Here is an 18,939-nt window from a genome sequence, read left to right as displayed (position 1 = left end):
GTGTGAAGCAACTTGCTGCCAGATTGCAGTCAATGAGTGTTGAGATTGACGATAAAGAAATTGCAATGGCTGTGTTGAATGGCTTGCCTCCACGATTCGATAACTTGATTGTTGCACTTGACGCACTTGGCAATGAGGATAAAGTGTTTGGACTCGATTTTGTGAAGAGTCGTCTGCTGCAAGAGGAACAACGAGAGAGCATGAAGACCGCTTCTACTACTTCACCCCACGCACCTGCACTTGTCAATCGCATGCCTATTCGACGTGATATGAGATGTACGAACTGTAATCGACATGGACACACCGCAGCACGTTGCTGGGGCAAAGATGTGAATGGGCGCCGACCAGCACCGCCAGACGGGTTCCGGTCCCGCAACCCCGGCATGAAGCCAAGTGCATTCGTATCTCGAGATGAAACTTCTACTGCTGCCTTTGCTGAAAGCGACTTTACATGCCTGCTTTCGACTTCTTCCCCCGAAAAGAAGGCAGTGAACGCAGGGTCATGGCTTGTGGATTCCGGTTGCAGTGCCCACATTACATTTGATCGCTCTTTGTTCGTTACTTATGAACAGATGCAATCTGGAGCAGTCGAGATGGGCACGAAGGCTAGAGCCAATGTCGCTGGTCGTGGTGAGGTAGAATTCATGTTGAACGTCAATGGTAGTCCACATCCTTGCAAATTGTCCAACGTTTTGCATGTCCCTGATTTCGGATACTCGCTTCTGTCTGTTAGCCAAATGGTTTCAAAGGGTTTGCAAGTGTCATTTGAAAAAGACAAATGCATCGTTACTGCAGGACCAACTGTAGTTGCCACAGCTAGTCAAGTTGGGGATTTATTCATACTTGATGTCATGAATGAAACTTTCTCTGCTCATGTAGTTACCTTGCAGACGCTACATGAACGAATGGCCCATGTTAACGTACAAGGAATCGCATCAATGATTCACAATAATGTGGTAAGTGGCATCAATGTTCGTCAAAGCGATGTGATCAGAGCAATGAATCGAAAGTCTGACAATCACTCTCTCGTTTGTCCTGGGTGTGTGTTCGGCAAAGCAACGCGATCAGTAATCCCAAAACAGCGATCATCGTCTCGAGCACAGAACTGTCTTGACTTGGTACATTCTGACGTTTGCGGTCCGCTCGAAGTACAGTCCATTGGTGGTTCGAGATACTTCATTACATTTGTAGATGATCACTCGAACTGGGTTGTTGTGTACACGATGAGATATAAATCTGAGGCCTTTGCAAAATACAAGTTGTATGAACAGTTTGCCCAAACGCACACTGGTCGCAAAGTGAAGGTGCTTCGCACTGATCGAGGGGGAGAGTACTTGTCGACAGAATTCAAGTCATATTTGGATTCAAACGGTACACAGCACCAGCTCACCACTGCCTACACACCTGAACAAAACGGTGTTGCTGAACGTTTAAATCGAACCTTGATTGATCTTGTCCGTTCCATGCTTTCTCATAAACAGGTCAGTAAACGATTCTGGGCAGAGGCTCTTGCCACTGCAGTATATGTACGCAATCGAGTTACTTCACGGGCTTTGCCAGTTAACACGACTCCCCATCACATTTGGATGAAGTCAACTCCAAATGTTGGCCATTTGAGAGTATTTGGGTCAAAGTGTTGGTATACATTACCGAAATTAGAGCTCCGTAAGCTTGACTTGCGAGCGCGTGAAGCGATGTTTCTCGGTTATTCGCAATGCAGTAAAGCATACAAACTTTGGGACGGAGAGTTGAGTAAAGTTGTTGTTTCACGAGATGCCAAGTTTGATGAATCGACATGTGGGATGCATGACATTCCTGCACATGAAAAAGATTCAATCAGCTCTGACGTTGGCGTTGTATTGCTCGGTGGCGACAATGAGAATGAAGCCGATACCCCAAATACTAATGAGGTTGGGTCGGAAGAGGATGAAATTTCAGGGGAGGTTATTGAAAACGAGGACACTCACTCTGTAGGTGAGAATGATGAAGATGATGTATCACCTCCCGTCCAAACTCCGAATGTCACCCCTCCCACTCCGACTCCAGCTGTACGAAGATCGTCTCGAATCAGTAGACCTCCCGGATCATGGTGGAGGAGCAACTTTGCAGCTGCTCCTCTTTCACATGCGCATGTCGCTATTGAAGGTCCCAAGACTTTCAAACAAGCAACCCACGGTCCTAGAGCTGCATTCTGGCAAACCGGCATTGACAAAGAACTTGCATCACAGACTAAGAATCAGACCTGGAAACTTGTTCCTCGATCTGAGGCGTCAAACATCTTGACATCTCGATGGGTTTTCAATGTCAAGCAGCTGCCTGATGCAAATGGCAATATAGTTGAAAGTGCAAAAGCCAGACTTGTTGCTCGTGGATTCCAGCAAGTGCAAGGTCTTGACTATACTGAGACATATGCCCCTGTCATAAAGTTTACGACTATTCGTCTACTTCTTGCCTTAGTTGCTCATTACGACCTTGAACTTCATCAGATGGATGTCGTGACTGCGTTTTTGAACGGCGACTTGGATGAAGATATCTACATGGAGCAACCCGAAGGCTGCGTTGACAAAAGCAAAAGTGATCATGTGTGTAAACTTTTGAAAGCACTTTACGGTCTTAAACAAGCACATCGTCAATGGCATACCAAAGTGGATGATTTCTTACTCGGTGAATTGGGATTTGAGACTTCACGTAGTGATCTGTGCCTCTACATTAAACGCATTGGTAACACTATCATGCTAATTGCACTTTATGTCGATGACTTGTTACTCGCTGGTAGTGATATCCATGCCATGAAATGGATGAAGGGGGAGCTTAACAAACGGTTTGAGATGAAAGACCTTAGTGAGGCAAAAGTCTGCATTGGTCTTGAGATTCAAAGAGATCGCACTATCAAGACATTGAGTCTCACTCAAACTAAGTATGCATTAAATGTGCTTGACCGTTTTAAAATGTCGACTTGTAACCCTTCTCTGACTCCAATGGAACAAGGTCGCAAAACCACGAATTCTATCGAAAACGACTCCGAAACAAAGGCACCGTATCGTGAGGCAGTCGGTTGCCTGATGAACTTGATGGTTGGCACTCGTCCAGACTTGGCATACGCCATTGGAAAGCTTTCCCAACATTCTGCCAACCCATGTGAATCACACTGGGCAGGTGTAAAACGAGTAATGCGATACGTGCAAGGGACTCGAAACTTAGGAATCGTGTTTGACAATAAATCCAAATCGCCGAATTTGCTCGGTTTCAGTGATGCTGACTGGGCCGGTTGTTCAGACTCTCGCAAGTCGACCAGCGGATATGTTTTCAAGTTCTGTGGTGGAGCTATCAGTTGGAGTTCCCGGAAACAGACTGTGGTTGCGACTTTGACGTGTGAAGCTGAGTACATTGCACTATGTGAAGCGTGTAAGGAGGCGACCTGGTTGCGTCAAGTTGTTGCTGATGTCCTCGGACTTGATTCTGATCCCACGATCATGATGGGGTGTGACAATGCAGGGACGATTTCGTTTGCACAGAATGAATCGATCAACCGTCGCAACAAACATGTTGATGTAAAATACCACTACGTACGAGATGCTATTAAGAGAAACATTGTGTATTTGTCGCATTGTCCGACCACTTCCATGCCTGCCGATATCTTAACCAAAGCACTTGGGCGAATTCTATTCCAGAAGTTTGTAGAACTTCTGGGGCTTGCAGTGTCCAGTAAAAGCATGTGATCGAGGGGGAGTGTTGGAAATCTTCGACCACATGCTAAGCTCCAAGCCTGACAGATATTACACGTGTACGTCGACGAAACCTAAAATGCTTGCAAGAGCATTCTCAGGATGTTTGGTCTTCAACGTGGACACGTGTCATATTTGTACACGGTTGCACGTTCCTATCATTTCCGAGCATGTTTCAATTTTGGTGTTGACACGTGTAAGTTATGTACCTCGTGGCACTTTACAGTACATTCTGAACATGTTTCATTTTTCTCGATTTGACATGTGTGTGACACGTATGACATTTGTCCTACACGTGTATGACACGTATGACGTATGTGCCACAGTGGTTATTAATCGTAGTGTAAAATCTGTAATCTACAGTACAGTTTATTCAGATATTATTGACTCTCAAACGGTCCCAAATTATTAGCAAGAAAGAGTACAAGTAGGAAAGTCATTTGATTATCAACCGAGAGTGGAAATAGGAGAGTCACTTGATTATCAACCGAGAGTGCAAGAAGGAGAGTCATTTGATTATCAACCGAGAGTGGAAGTAGGAGAGTCACTTGATTATCAGCCGAGAGTGCAACAGGGAGAGTCACTTGATTATCAACGAGTGCAAGAATGAGAGTCACGTGACCAGCCCTAATGGCTCGTATTGTATGTAGTTCGAAGAGTATAGGTAGCGCCAATAGTTGGCGACCAAGAGTAAAATGGTATCAACTTCTTTTCCCGTCAACCACCAGCAACCTTCAACCATCCTTCTTCCCTCTGCCGCGCTGACCTTTCTTTAGGTTGCTGGTCGTGGTGACGTTCACTTGAAGTTAAATGTAAATGGCCGCATCGAACCGTGCAAGTTGACGGATGTATTGCACGTTCCGGACTTTGCGTTCTCTCTGCTCTCTGTCAGTCGAATGACTGAACTTGGACTAAAAGTTGGGTTCGAAAATGGAAAATGCATGATCAGACGAGGCTCAACTGTAGTGGCGACTGCGACATTGGTTGGAGAACTTTACGTTCTCGACATCGTCAGTGACATCGGATCTGCACATGCCGCCACCCTGCAAACGTGGCATGAGAGCTTTGCACATGTGCATTCTCAAGGTATTGCTTCGATGATTCGTGACAATGTGGTAATTGGAGTCAAACTACTTGGTAATGAGGCTAACAAAATCAAAAATACTGACAATGATTGCATCCCTGGAAAATGTTCTGCGTGCGTCTACGGCAAAGCCACTCGATCTGTGATCCCAAAAGAGCGGTCCTCGAGGCGGGCATACTTCTGTCTAGACTTAGTTCACTCTGATGTTTGTGGCCCCTTAGAGGTGCAGTCCATTGGTGGTGCCAAGTACTTCATTACCTTCATAGATGATCACTCAAACTGGTCAGTAGTGTACCCTATGCACCATAAATCAGAAGCATTTGAACGATACAAAATGTTTGCACAACTTGCTCAGACTCACACTGGTCGCAAGATCAAAGTGCTTCGCACCGATCGAAGTGGTGAGTATCTGTCCACGGAGTTTAAGTCTTTTCTGATTGCAAATGGTACTCAGCATCAAATGACGACCGCGTACACACCGGAGCAAAATGGCGTCGCCGAACGACTGAACAGAACTTTGGTAAACTTGGTGCGCTCCATGCTAGCGCACAAGAAAGTTACAAAGGGGTTCTGGGCAGAAGCACTTGCCAATGCAGTGTACGTTCGAAATCGAGTCACGTCACGTGCCACTCCCCCCAAGATGACCCCCTACCACTTATGGATGAAATCTGTGCCAAATGTTGGTCATTTGCGTGTTTTCGGTTCAAAGTGTTGGTATACATTACCAAAACACAACATCCAGAAACTTGACGCCCGTGCAAAGGAGGCAATGTTTCTGGGGTATGCTGAAAATACGAAAGCTTACAAGTTGTGGGATGGTGATTTGCACAAAGTGATCGTATCCAGAGATGTTACTTTTGACGAGTCCACGGGAGGCAAATCTGGTGAACCGATGGATACAAACGAGGAGGCTACAACTGATGATGACACAATCAACTTGAACATCGATGAGGAAGTTGCAGAAAATGATGGAGTGGCATCAGAAGCATCATCGCCGGATGAACAACAAGACTCTGATGAATCCTCCAACTCCTCCCCAACTCCAGGGGAGGACGAAAATACCGAAACAGTTGAGCAACACGTAGTTGAGGAAGAAACTATTCATCCGCCAACTAATCTCCGTCGGTCCACTCGCGTTCGCAAAACGCCTGGGGCGTGGTGGGCAGCAGCTTTGGTGACTGCTGGACTCCTTAGCCACGCCCATGTGACAACGGAAATCCCAAACTCGTACAAGCAAGCTATGGATTCTCCAAAAGCTCGCTTCTGGCAGAAGGGCATCGACAAAGAACTTGCTTCACAACACAAAAACAAAACATGGACACTTGTTCCAAGATCTCAAGCATCAAACGTCCTGACGTCCAGGTGGGTTTTCGCAGTGAAGCAACTTCCTGACGAGTCCGGAAAATTGGTCGAAACTGCAAAGGGACGTCTTGTGGCACGAGGCTTTCAACAAGTAGAAGGCATCGATTACACTGAAACTTTCGCCCCTGTCATCAAGTTCACAACTATCCGTCTGCTGCTGGCACTGGTTGCGCACTTTGACCTTGAGCTGCATCAGATGGACGTGGTGACTGCCTTCCTCAACGGTGAACTTCACGAAGAAATCTACATGGAGCAACCTGAAGGATGCATCGACAAAGTCAAACCTGATTCGGTGTGTAAACTTTTGAAAGCAATCTATGGTCTTAAGCAAGCCCATCGCCAATGGCATAGTAAGATCGATGAGTTTCTGATCACTGAACTTGGTTTCAACACTACACGCAGCGACCCATGTCTTTACATTCGACGTCAAGGCAATGTCATCATGATTATCGCGTTGTACGTGGACGATCTGCTGCTAGCTGGAAGTGACTTGGAGGCCATATAAAGGATAAAAAATGAACTCAACAAACGATTCGATATGAAAGACCTTGGCGAAGCGAAGACTTGTCTTGGTCTAGAGATCGACCGTATACGTTCTAAACCCGTCCTGACCGTCACGCAGTCGAAGTATGCCCAAGCAGTACTGAAACGGTTCAAAATGTCGGCATGCAATCCTTGCCTTACTCCGATGGAACAGTCTCGACATGTCACAATGCAAGTGGCCGAAACTGGCACTGATGACAACCCATGCTTTGAACCATATCGTCAGGCCATTGGATGTCTAATGTTCCTAATGGTCGGGACCCGCCCCGATATTGCGTTTGCCATTGGAAAGTTATCTCAACACTGTGCCGACCCTCACGATTCGCATTGGACTGGTGTGAAACGTGTTTTGAGATACTTGCGTGGGTCCCAGCATCTTGGAATAGTGTTTGGTAAAGATGATCTTGGTACGGAACTTCATGGGTATAGCGACGCAGATTGGGGTGGATGCCTTGAATCACGAAAATCAACGAGTGGGTACGTGTTCAAGCTTTGTGATGGGCCTATCAGTTGGGCTTCCCGGAAACAAACAGTAGTTGCAAAGTCTACTTGTGAGGCAGAATACATCGCACTCAGTGAAGCATGCAAAGAGGCCGCGTGGCTTCGACGCTTCCATGCCGATGTACTTGGTGCGAATTCCGATCCAACAATTCGCGTTGGATGTGACAACGCTGGTACGATTGCGTTTGCTCAGAACGAATCTACAAATCGTCGGAACAAGCACATTGATATTATGTATCATTTTGTTCGAGATGCGGTGCAGCGAAAACTGGTCACATTGTACCATTGTCCGACAACAGAAATGCCAGCCGATATGCTGACCAAACCACTTGGTCGCGTGCTGTTTGAAAAGTTCGTGGGCACGGTTGGGCTTTCCAAGTGCAAAGCTGCCCAAAGCATGTGATCGAGGGGAGGTATTGAAAATGTGCGACCACATGCTGATATCTGGAAAGTGCAAAATCGAGCGACACGTGTACACTATTGAAAATGTGCGACCACATGCTGTTATCTGAAAAGGTCAAAATCGAGTGACACGTGTACATGACTGCACGGTCCGGGCGCTCTTTCCTATATCACGACATGACACGTGTAAAATCCCAGATTTTAGGGTTCCGGGACGAAAGTGGCCTCTCGGAGGGTCATGCAAATTTGCATAGTTTTGCCAAGTGGAACCTTGGCCCGTAGCACTATAGACTACACAGGAAATACTGCAATTCTATTGGCCCTCAGCGCACACGTTGCCTTATGAATCTGAATCTCTCGTGAGGTCCTGTCCAATGTCAATTACAACAGTGCACATTTTGCCTTACGAATTCAAAACTCGCGCAACGGTATCTTTGTGTCCTGTTGTACCCGTGCTGCACTCCATGGACGCTGTAAACCTTTGGCACGTGCCAGGCACCCGCCACCAAGGTTCTACACTTTGTCTGTAAGACTGCAGGCGTACTGTACGCGTCCGACAGTGTAATGAGGACATGTGTGCAGATCATACACGTGTCGGGCGAAGAAAATGAAACATGCTCAGATTGTACTGTACACCGCAACCGTGTAGATATTTCACACGTGTACAGGTTGAAAACCAAACTTGCTCCTGAAGTACTGTAGAGTGCAACTGTGTACAGAAATGACATGTGTACACGTTGAAATCAAACTTTCTCAGCTCGTCATGCGGAGTGTTTTTGCTTTTACACGTGTCATACCTGTCGTCGTGTGTCATGCATATCACCATGTGGTCGTAGAATTACAACAGCGAAGACTTGTATTGGTGTAGAGATCGTCCGTATACGTTCTAAACCCGTCCTGACCGTCACGCAGTCGAAGTATGCCCAAGCAGTACTGAAACGGTTCAAAATGTCGGCATGCAATCCTTGCCTTACTCCGATGGAACAGTCTCGACATGTCACAATGCTAGTGGCCGAAACTGGCACTGATGACAACCCATGCTTTGAACCATATCGTCAGGCCATTGGATGTCTAATGTTCCTAATGGTCGGGACCCGCCCCGATATTGCGTTTGCCATTGGAAAGTTATCTCAACACTGTGCCGACCCTCACCAGTCGCACTGGTCAGTTGTGAAACGTGTTTTGAGATACTTGAGTGGGTCCCAGCATCTTGGAATAGTGTTTGGTAAAGATGATCTTGGTACGGAACTTCATGGGTATAGCGACGCAGATTGGGGTGGATGCCTTGAATCACGAAAATCAACGAGTGGGTACGTGTTCAAGCTTTGTGATGGGCCTATCAGTTGGGCTTCCCGGAAACAAACAGTAATTGCAAAGTCTACTTGTGAGGCAGAATACATCGCACTCAGTGAAGCATGCAAAGAGGCCGCGTGGCTTCGACGCTTCCATGCCGATGTACTTGGTGCGAATTCCGATCCAACAATTCGCGTTGGATGTGACAACGCTGGTACGATTGCGTTTGCTCAGAACGAATCTACAAATCGTCGGAACAAGCACATTGATATTACGTATCATTTTGTTCGAGATGCGGTGCAGCGAAAACTGGTCACATTGTACCATTGTCCGACAACAGAAATGCCAGCCGATATGCTGACCAAACCGCTTGGTCGCGTGCTGTTTGAAAAGTTCGTGGGCATGGTTGGGCTTTCCGAGTGCAAAGCTGCCCAAAGCATGTGATCGAGGGGAGGTATTGAAAATGTGCGACCACATGCTGATATCTGGAAAGTGCAAAATCGAGCACCACGTGTACATGACTCGACGGTCCGGACCCTCACCCCATATCACGACATGACACGTGTAAATTCTCAGATTTTGGGGTTCTGGGGACGAAAGTGGACTTTTGGAGGGTTATGCAAATTTGCATAAATGCCGAAAATTTGCATTTGGCCCGAACCGTTATAGGGCTACACAGGCAATACTGCAAATCTATTGGGTGTCGGTTCGAATGCTGCAATTCTATTGGTCTGTTATTGTCCACTTATATGCAGTCATGCGGGTGATATATCTTGAATGATCGGTATACGTTTTAATTACATCATTTCGGGGGTTTCAAGTTGTTCACCATGGTTGTAATGGGTAATTACGGGTCGCCTTGGCGCTGGACACTTGTGTGCGGTGTACACATGTACACATCGCCAGGTTGCTGCGTGTACGTACACTTGTACACGTCTCCTACATACGGTCCGGCGCGTGTCCGAGCACAGTACATGTGAATTAAAAGTACAACAAGTATTTCTCGCAAGAGAGATGTACTTACGTGAGTATTCAGTGTACGCGTCACGCTGTATGCGACCCTTGCATCAGCATGCGCCGTTGTACTACACTCTCGTCAGCATGCGACGTTGCACTGTGCTCTCGTTATGGTGCGCCGTTGGATGCAAGTTGATGACAGTACTCGTGTGATTCACATCGGATATCACGCGAGATGTGTAGAAAGTCTGGATGCACATTGTTGCTATCCGTGATAGTTGTCTGGCAGTGTGTACCGAAATTAGTAAGGTACGAAACAAGGGCATGTATGGGGACTGAGATATGACAGGACTTTGCGTTGTTGGAAATAGAGAGATGCCAAGTTGTTCATTGTGCAAGAATATATTCTGTCATGTCTGGATGCAGATTAGTAAGGTGTGAAACGATTGCATGCATAGGGCCATGGTTTACAGTCACTCGAAATGTGTAGAAACTGTTGTGCACTGATAGTCAATAGTCAATTCGTAAGATGGAAATAGAACAGTGTGGACGGGCCAGAAGAGGACCGCGCTTGGTCGCGCATATGGTGAGTACGGTTTACCAGGTGCCAAAGTAATGGGATAGTGTAACACTCAAAGTGTATAAGTATCGCCGAAAGACGGCTCCAAGTAAACCTCGGCACCAACTCCTTCACTCACACACATCAACCTGCCCTCCTTCTTTGCCTTGCCCCTCCGAACCAACCATTAGGGGGAGCTTAATAAACGGTTTGAGATGAAAGACCTTGGTAAAGCAAAAGTCTGCATTGGTCTTGAAATTGAAAGGGATCGCACCGCCAAGACGTTGAGTCTCACTCAAACTAAGTATGCATCAAAAGTGCTTGAGCGTTTTGGAATGTCAACGTGTAACCCCTCTCTGACTCCACTGGAACAAGGTCACACAACCACGATTTCAACCGAAAACGACTCCGAAACAAATGCACCGTATCGTGAGGCAGTGGGATCCCTGATGTACTTGATGGTTGGCACTCGCCCAGACTTGGCATATGGGATTGGAAAGCTTTCTCAACATTCTGCCAACCCATGTGAGTCACACTGGGCAGGTGTGAAACGGGTAATGCGATACGTGCAAGGGACTCGAAACTTAGGAATCGTGTTTGACAATAAATCTAAATCGCCAGAGTTGTTCGGCTTCAGTGATGCTGACTGGGCCGGTTGTTCAGACTCTCGCAAGTCGACCAGCGGATATGTTTTCAAGTTCTGCGGTGGAGCGATCAGTTGAAGTTCCCGGAAACAGACTGTGGTTGCAACTTCGACGTGTGAAGCTGAGTACATTGCACTATGTGAAGCGTGTAAGGAGGCGACTTGTTTGCGTCAAGTGGTTGCTGATGTTCTTGGACTTGATTCTGATCCCACCATTATGATGGGGTGTGACAATGCAGGGACTATTTCGTATGCAGAGAATGAATCGGTCAACCGTCGTAACAAACATGTTGATATGAAATACCACTATGTACGAGATGCAATTAAGACAAACGTCATTTCTTTGTCGCATTGCCCGACCACTTCCATGCCTGCAGATATCCTGACGAAAGCACTTGGGCGAGTTCTGTTCCAGAAGTTTGTAGAACTTCTAGGGCTTGCAGTAGCTACTTCTGATAAAAGCATGTGATCGAGGGGGAGTGTTGTAATTCTACGACCACATGCTGATATGCATGACACACAACGACAGGTTTGACACGTGTAAAATCGAAAACACTCCGCGTGACGAACTGAGCAAGTTTGATTTTCAACGTGTACACATGTCATTTCTGTACACGGTTGCACTCTACAGTACTTCAGGAGCAAGTTTGGTTTTCAACGTGTACACGTGTGAAATATGGACACTGTGCGGTGTGCAGTACAATCAGAGCATGTCTCATTTTCTTCGCCCGACACGTGTATGACCTGGACACATGTCCTCATTACACTGTCGGACGCGTACAGTACGCCTGCAGTCTTACAGACAAAGTATAGAACCTTGGTGGCGGGTGCCTGGCACGTGCCAAAGGTTTACAGCGTCCATGGAGTGCAGCACGGGTACAGCAGGACACAAAGATACCGTTGCGCGAGTTTTCAATTCGTAAGGAAAAATGTGCACTGTTTTAATGCACAGTGGACAGGACCTCACGAGAGATTCAGATTCATAAGGCAACGTGTGCGCTGTAAACAGTCATTGCAGGATTGATTTGAATTCGTAAGGCAACGTGTGAGCTGTAAACGTGCCTTACGAATTTGTGCCACGCTGGATTTGGAATAGTAAGGGAATTTGTGCTTTGCTGTGCTTTGTTGTACTGCCTTACTAATTTCTCCGTCATGACAGTGGTAATTCGTAAGGCGGTTTTCTGTCATGTTTGTTGGGCCATCGCCAGTTTGGCTGAGTAGCAAGACGGGCACATGTGTTAGAGCCAATACATTTGTAGTATGTGTGTCGTAGCGTTTGGTAGTAGAGTTCGAGAAGATGGCAGAAGTGTATAAGTAGCGCCAGAAGTTGGCGACTCGAAGTAAATCGGTACCCAATCCTTCAACTTGACCTCATCAACCGTCCTTCGATTTCTCTTTGCCCCGCTAACCTTCCAGTAGGTTATGGGCCAGTGCAACGTTATTGTTCCGCTGTGTGAGTGATTGTTCTCAGTTTCTGCTGCCGTTTTCGTGTTTGTTTCTGCTGTCGTTCTCGTTTTGGTGTCCGCTGTCGTTCTCGTTTTGGTTTCTGCTGTCGTTTCCGCCGCCGTTTTCATCGCCGCCGTCGTTCGTTTTATTCTATCGTCGTCTACTTGCTGTCGTTATCATCTTGGTCGTTCGTCTCCGTCTACCTGCTGTCGTTTCAACTTGGTGGATCTTCTTCGTGTCTGTTGCAGCTTGGTCTTGGCAATCGTTGTGTGAGCTGTGGGTATAGTCCCTAGTCGCCAACGTACCATATCAATCCAAGAAGACTGCCCTTCGATCACGCCGGTGATCGTCGTAGCTGCCGATACCCTCGCTCTTGGTGAAAGGCTTGTGCCATTGGAAATCTGACTTGAGCGAGGGTCCGACCAAGAATCGTCGAGAGACGAAACACTGATCCTCGGGGAGGATCACAGTGTACTGGTCTAGTCGATCGGCACTCTGCCTTCGGGAGGTGCGTCGGCGGTGTGAGTAACGCTCTCGGTATTAGCCCTATAGATACGACTTCGGTCCCCTGGGTGAAGAGAATACGTGCCTAAACACTGAACCTCTCACTATACGTGTATAAGGTCGCGTACCTTGATTAAGTTCGCACGGAAGAGGGTGACCCTAGGCGTGATTGTGAACAAATCACACGAGTACGACGAAGGCAGTTTCATTCTCGTGTTGTGGGGAACCTCATTGGGGTAGTACCGTATCAAGTTTGGACAAGCCGATTTCGGTTGCAGGGACCGTTCGCCGTAGTGACCAAAAGTCCTGGTTCGTCTACAGGCAAAGTGTTGTGCTTACTCGTGGCACGTTTGATTTAGTTCACAGTCGAAAGACCTACACTGGCCGACATACAGGGGTAGCGCCCTAAGGCATTTTTAAGAAGAATACGCTTGTTCCACTCCGCCGGGAACAAGCACCAAGAACGTTTCCGAGTAATCGCTACAAACTTCTTATACGGGTGGGCTTGCCATTGTGTTGACTATCGGTTAACGGCTTGGGATCCCGGAACAGAAGACCTTGTATACTCCAAGGGTACATCCATTCGGCGAAATGGATGACCAAAGCTCTGGATCGGTCAGAATCGAGAAGCTGACCGCATCTAACTTTTACATCTGGAAGCAGAAAATCGAGCTACTGCTTGCTCTCCGAGATGTCGATCAATACGTTTTAGATGATATCCCGGAGAATGCGACGTCAGATGACCGGAGAAAATGGATCCGTGGTGACGCAAAAGCAAAGGCAGTCATCGGACTCACGCTTTCTGATGACTACTTGCACCATGTGCGAGAGTGTAGCAGTGCGAAAGAGACATGGGAAGCAATTCTGAATGTGTTTGAGCGTCATACTTTGCTCAACAAACTTGCCGCGCGTCGCGACTTTCACACGGTATCCATGCTCCCATCCGAGAAAGTGCTCGTGTTCATCAATCGTGTGAAGCAACTTGCTGCCAGATTGCAGTCAATGAGTGTTGAGATTGACGATAAAGAAATTGCAATGGCTGTGTTGAATGGCTTGCCTCCACGATTCGATAACCTGATTGTTGCTCTTGACGCACTTGGCAATGAAGATAAAGTGTTTGGACTCGAGTTTGTGAAGAGTCGTCTGCTGCAAGAAGAACAACGAGAAAGCATGAAGACCGCTTCTGCTTCATCACCACATGCACCTGCACTTGTCAATCGTATGCCTATTCGACGCGATATGAAATGTACGAATTGCAACAGACATGGGCATACTGCAGCGCATTGCTGCGGCAAGGACGTGAATGGGCGCCGACCTGCGCCGCCAGATGGGTTTCGGTCACGCAACACTGCCTTGAAGCCAAGTGCATTCGTTTCTTGAAATGACAATTCTACTGCTGCCTTTGCAGAGAGTAACTTTACTTGCTTGCTTTCGACTTCCACTCCAGAAAAGAGGGCTGCAAACGCAAGGTCATGGCTTGTCGATTCCGGTTGCAGCGCTCACATTACGTTTGATCGCTCTTTGTTCGTTACGTATGAACAGATGCAATCTGGATCAGTCGAGATGGGCACGAAGGCTAGAGCTAATGTCGCTGGTCGCGGCGAGGTAGAATTCATGTTGAACGTCAACGGTAGTCCACATCCTTGCAAATTGTCAAACGTTTTGCATGTCCCTGATTTCGGATACTCGCTACTGTCTGTTACCCAAATGGTTTCAAAGGGTTTGCAAGTGTCATTTGAAAATGAGAAATACCGCGTTACTACAGGACCAACTGTAGTTGCCACAGCGAGTCAAGTTGGGGATTTGTACATACTTGACGTCATGAATGAAACCTTTTCTTCTCACGTAGTTACCATGCAGACGCTACATGAACGCATGGCCCATGTTAATGTACAAGGAATCGCATCAATGATTCACAATAATGTGGTAAGTGGCATCAACGTTCGTCAAAGCGATGTCATCAGTGCAATGAATCCGAAGTCTGACAATCACTCTCCCATTTGTCCTGCGTGTGTGTTTGGCAAAGCAACGCGATCAGTAATCCCAAAACAGCGATCATCGTCTCGAGCACAGAACTGTCTTGACTTGGTACATTCTGACGTTTGCGGTCCGCTCGAAGTACAGTCCATTGGTGGTTCGAGATGCTTCATTACATTTGTAGATGATCACTCCAACTGGGTAGTTGTGTACACGATGAGATATAAATCTGAGGCGTTTGCAAAATACAAGTTGTATGAAAAGTTGGCTCAAACTCACACTGGTCGCAAAGTAAAGGTGCTTCGCACTGATCGAGGGGGAGAGTACTTGTCGACGGAATTCAAGTCGCATCTAGATTTAAACGGTACGCAGCACCAACTCACAACGGCGTACATCCCTGAACAAAACGGTGTTGCTGAACGTTTAAATCGAACTTTGATTGATCTCGTCCACTCAATGCTTTCTCATAAACAGGTCAGTAAGCGATTCTGGGCCGAGGCTCTTGCCACTTCGGTATATGTACGTAATCGAGTTACTTCACGCACTTTGCCCGTTAATACAACTCCGCACCACATTTGGATGAATTCCACTCCAAATGTTGGCCATTTGCGAGTATTTGGGTCAAAGTGTTGGTATACATTACCAAAATTAGAGCTCCGTAAGCTGGACTTGCGAGCGCGTGAAGCGATGTTTCTTGGGTACTCGCAATGCAGTAAGGCATACAAACTTTGGGACGGAGAGTTGAATAAAATTGTTGTGTCACGGGATGTCAAGTTTGATGAATCGACATGTGGTATACATGACATTCCTGCACACGAAAGTGATTCCATCAACTCTGATGTTGACGTTGTACTGCTCGATGGCGACAATGGGAATGAAGCCGATACCCCAAATACGAATGAGGTCGGTTCTGAAGAGGATGAAGTTTCGGAGGAGGTTCTTGAAAACGATGGCGCTCATTCTGTAAGTGAGAATGATGAAGATGAAGATGATGTACCAACTGCCGTCGAAAATCCGAATGTCACCCCTCCAACTCCGACTCCAGCTGTGCGAAGATCGTCTCGAGTCAGCAGACCTCCCGGATCATGGTGGAGGAGCAACTTTGCAGCTGCTCTTCTTTCACATGCGCATGTCGCTATTGAAGGTCGCAACACTTTCAAACAGGCAACCAACGGTCCTAGAGCTGCATTTTGGCAGACCGGCATTGACAAAGAACTGGCCTCGCAGACCAAGAATCGGACTTGGAAACTTGTTCCTCCATCTGAGGTGTCAAACATCTTGACATCTCGATGGGTTTTCAATGTCAAGCAACTGCCTGATGCAAATGGCAATATAGTTGAAAGTGCAAAAGCCAGACTTGTTGCTCGTGGATTCCAGCAAGTGCAAGGTCTTGACTATACTGAGACATATGCCCCTGTCATAAAGTTTACCACTATTCGTCTACTTCTTGCTTTAGTTGCTCATTATGATCTCGAACTTCATCAGATGGATGTCGTCACTGCGTTTTTGAACGGCGACTTGGATGAAGACATCTACATGGAGCAACCCGAAGGGTGCATTGACAAAAGCAAAAGTGATCACGTGTGCAAACTTTTGAAAGCACTTTACGATCTTAAACAAGCACATCGTCAATGGCATGCCAAAGTGAATGATTTCTTAATTGGTGAATTGGGATTCGAGACTTCGCGTAGTGATCCTTGTCTCTTTATTAAACGCATCGGTAACACTATCATGCTGATTGCACTTTATGTCGATGACTTGTTACTCGCCGGTAGTGATATCGATGCTATCAAATGGATGAAGGGGGAGCTTAATAAACGGTTTGAGATGAAAGACCTTGGTAAAGCAAAAGTCTGCATTGGTCTTGAAATTGAAAGGGATCGCAGCGCCAAGACGTTGAGTCTCACTCAAACTAAGTATGCATCAAAAGTGCTTGAGCGTTTTGGAATGTCAACGTGTAACCCAACCCCTCTCTGACTCCAATGGAACAAGGTCACACAACCACGATTTCAACCGAAAACGACTCCGAAACAAATGTACCGTATCGCGAGGCAGTGGGATCCCTGATGTACTTGATGGTTGGCACTCGTCCAGACTTGGCATATGCGATTGGAAAGCTTTCTCAACATTCTGCCAACCCATGTGAGTCACACTGGGCAGGTGTGAAACGGGTAATGCGATACGTGCAAGGGACTCGAAACTTAGGAATCGTGTTTGACAATAAATCTAAATCGCCAGAGTTGTTCGGCTTCAGTGATGCTGACTGGGCCGGTTGTTCAGACTCTCGCAAGTCGACCAGCGGATATGTTTTCAAGTTCTGCGGTGGAGCGATCAGTTGGAGTTCCCGGAAACAGACTGTGGTTGCAACTTCGACGTGTGAAGCTGCGTACATTGCACTATGTGAAGCGTGTAAGGAGGCGACTTGGTTGCGTCAAGTGGTTGCTGATGTTCTTGGACTTGATTCTGATCCCACCATTATGATGGGGTGTGACAATGCAGGGACTATTTCGTATGCAGAGAATGAATCGGTCAACCGTCGTAACAAACATGTTGATGTGAAATACCACTATGTACGAGATGCAATTAAGAGAAACGTCATTTCTTTGTCGCATTGCCCGACCACTTCCATGCCTGCAGATATCCTGACGAAAGCACTTGGGCGAGTTCTGTTCCAGAAGTTTGTAGAACTTCTAGGGCTTGCAGTAGCTACTTCTGATAAAAGCATGTGATCGAGGGGGAGTGTTGTAATTCTACGACCACATGCTGATATGCATGACACACAACGACAGGTTTGACACGTGTAAAATCGAAAACACTCCGCGTGACGAACTGAGCAAGTTTGATTTTCAACGTGTACACATGTCATTTCTGTACACGGTTGCACTCTACAGTACTTCAGGAGCAAGTTTGGTTTTCAACGTGTACACGTGTGAAATATGTACACTGTTGCGGTGTACAGTACAATCAGAGCATGTCTCATTTTCTTCGCCCGACACGTGTATGACCTGGACACATGTCCTCATTACACTGTCGGACGCGTACAGTACGCCTGCAGTCTTACAGACAAAGTATAGAACCTTGGTGGCGGGTGCCTGGCACGTGCAAAAGGTTTACAGCGTCCATGGAGTGCAGCACGGGTACAGCAGGACACAAAGATACCGTTGCGCGAGTTTTCAATTCGTAAGGAAAAATGTGCACTGTTTTAATGCACAGTGGACAGGACCTCACGAGAGATTCAGATTCATAAGGCAACGTGTGCGCTGTAAACAGTCATTGCAGGATTGATTTGAATTCGTAAGGCAACGTGTGAGCTGTAAACGTGCCTTACGAATTTGTGCCACGCTGGATTTGGAATAGTAAGGGAATTTGTGCTTTGCTGTGCTTTGTTGTACTGCCTTACTAATTTCTCCGTCATGACAGTGGTAATTCGTAAGGCGGTTTTCTGTCATGTTTGTTGGGCCATCGCCAGTTTGGCTGAGTAGCAAGACGGGCACATGTGTTAGAGCCAATACATTTGTAGTATGTGTGTCGTAGCGTTTGGTAGTAGAGTTCGAGAAGATGGCAGAAGTGTATAAGTAGCGCCAGAAGTTGGCGACTCGAAGTAAATCGGTACCCAATCCTTCAACTTGACCTCATCAACCGTCCTTCGATTTCTCTTTGCCCCGCTAACCTTCCAGTAGGTTATGGGCCAGTGCAACGTTATTGTTCCGCTGTGTGAGTGATTGTTCTCAGTTTCTGCTGCCGTTTTCGTGTTTGTTTCTGCTGTCGTTCTCGTTTTGGTGTCCGCTGTCGTTCTCGTTTTGGTTTCTGCTGTCGTTTCCGCCGCCGTTTTCATCGCCGCCGTCGTTCGTTTTATTCTATCGTCGTCTACTTGCTGTCGTTATCATCTTGGTCGTTCGTCTCCGTCTACCTGCTGTCGTTTCAACTTGGTGGATCTTCTTCG

General features: G+C 46.9%; 4 protein-coding genes across 4 annotated transcripts; all 4 read left to right on the top strand.

The window, feature by feature from the left end:
* Window positions 1-32: 32 nt before the first annotated feature.
* CHC_T00000486001 (hypothetical protein) lies at window positions 33-3,719 on the top strand. The gene is made up of 9 exons (XM_005710134.1): window positions 33-401; window positions 483-740; window positions 891-971; window positions 1,083-1,214; window positions 1,380-1,485; window positions 1,561-1,974; window positions 2,110-2,252; window positions 2,379-3,270; window positions 3,325-3,719. Exons 1-9 carry the CDS (start codon window positions 33-35, stop codon window positions 3,717-3,719), a joined length of 2,790 nt encoding a protein of 929 aa, XP_005710191.1.
* Window positions 3,720-4,621: 902 nt separating this feature from the next.
* Window positions 4,622-7,618, top strand: CHC_T00000485001 (hypothetical protein). The gene is made up of 8 exons (XM_005710133.1): window positions 4,622-4,798; window positions 4,871-5,365; window positions 5,552-5,764; window positions 5,895-5,944; window positions 6,004-6,465; window positions 6,679-6,877; window positions 7,007-7,369; window positions 7,436-7,618. Exons 1-8 carry the CDS (start codon window positions 4,622-4,624, stop codon window positions 7,616-7,618), a joined length of 2,142 nt encoding a protein of 713 aa, XP_005710190.1.
* A 3,023-nt stretch (window positions 7,619-10,641) lies between these two features.
* Window positions 10,642-11,148, top strand: CHC_T00000484001 (hypothetical protein). The gene has a single exon (XM_005710132.1). It carries the CDS (start codon window positions 10,642-10,644, stop codon window positions 11,146-11,148), a length of 507 nt encoding a protein of 168 aa, XP_005710189.1.
* A 2,462-nt stretch (window positions 11,149-13,610) lies between these two features.
* On the top strand, window positions 13,611-17,725 carry CHC_T00000483001 (hypothetical protein). The gene is made up of 8 exons (XM_005710131.1): window positions 13,611-14,231; window positions 14,430-14,678; window positions 14,766-14,960; window positions 15,000-15,197; window positions 15,261-15,789; window positions 15,877-16,857; window positions 16,989-17,238; window positions 17,338-17,725. The coding sequence occupies exons 1-8, from the start codon at window positions 13,611-13,613 to the stop codon at window positions 17,723-17,725; spliced, it is 3,411 nt and encodes a 1,136-aa protein (XP_005710188.1).
* Window positions 17,726-18,939: the final 1,214 nt, after the last annotated feature.

Source organism: Chondrus crispus, genomic scaffold (genome assembly GCF_000350225.1).
Source record: "Chondrus crispus Stackhouse genomic scaffold, scaffold_529, whole genome shotgun sequence".
Classification (NCBI taxonomy): domain Eukaryota; phylum Rhodophyta; class Florideophyceae; order Gigartinales; family Gigartinaceae; genus Chondrus; species Chondrus crispus.
This window is presented reverse-complemented; position numbering and strand designations above follow the sequence as displayed.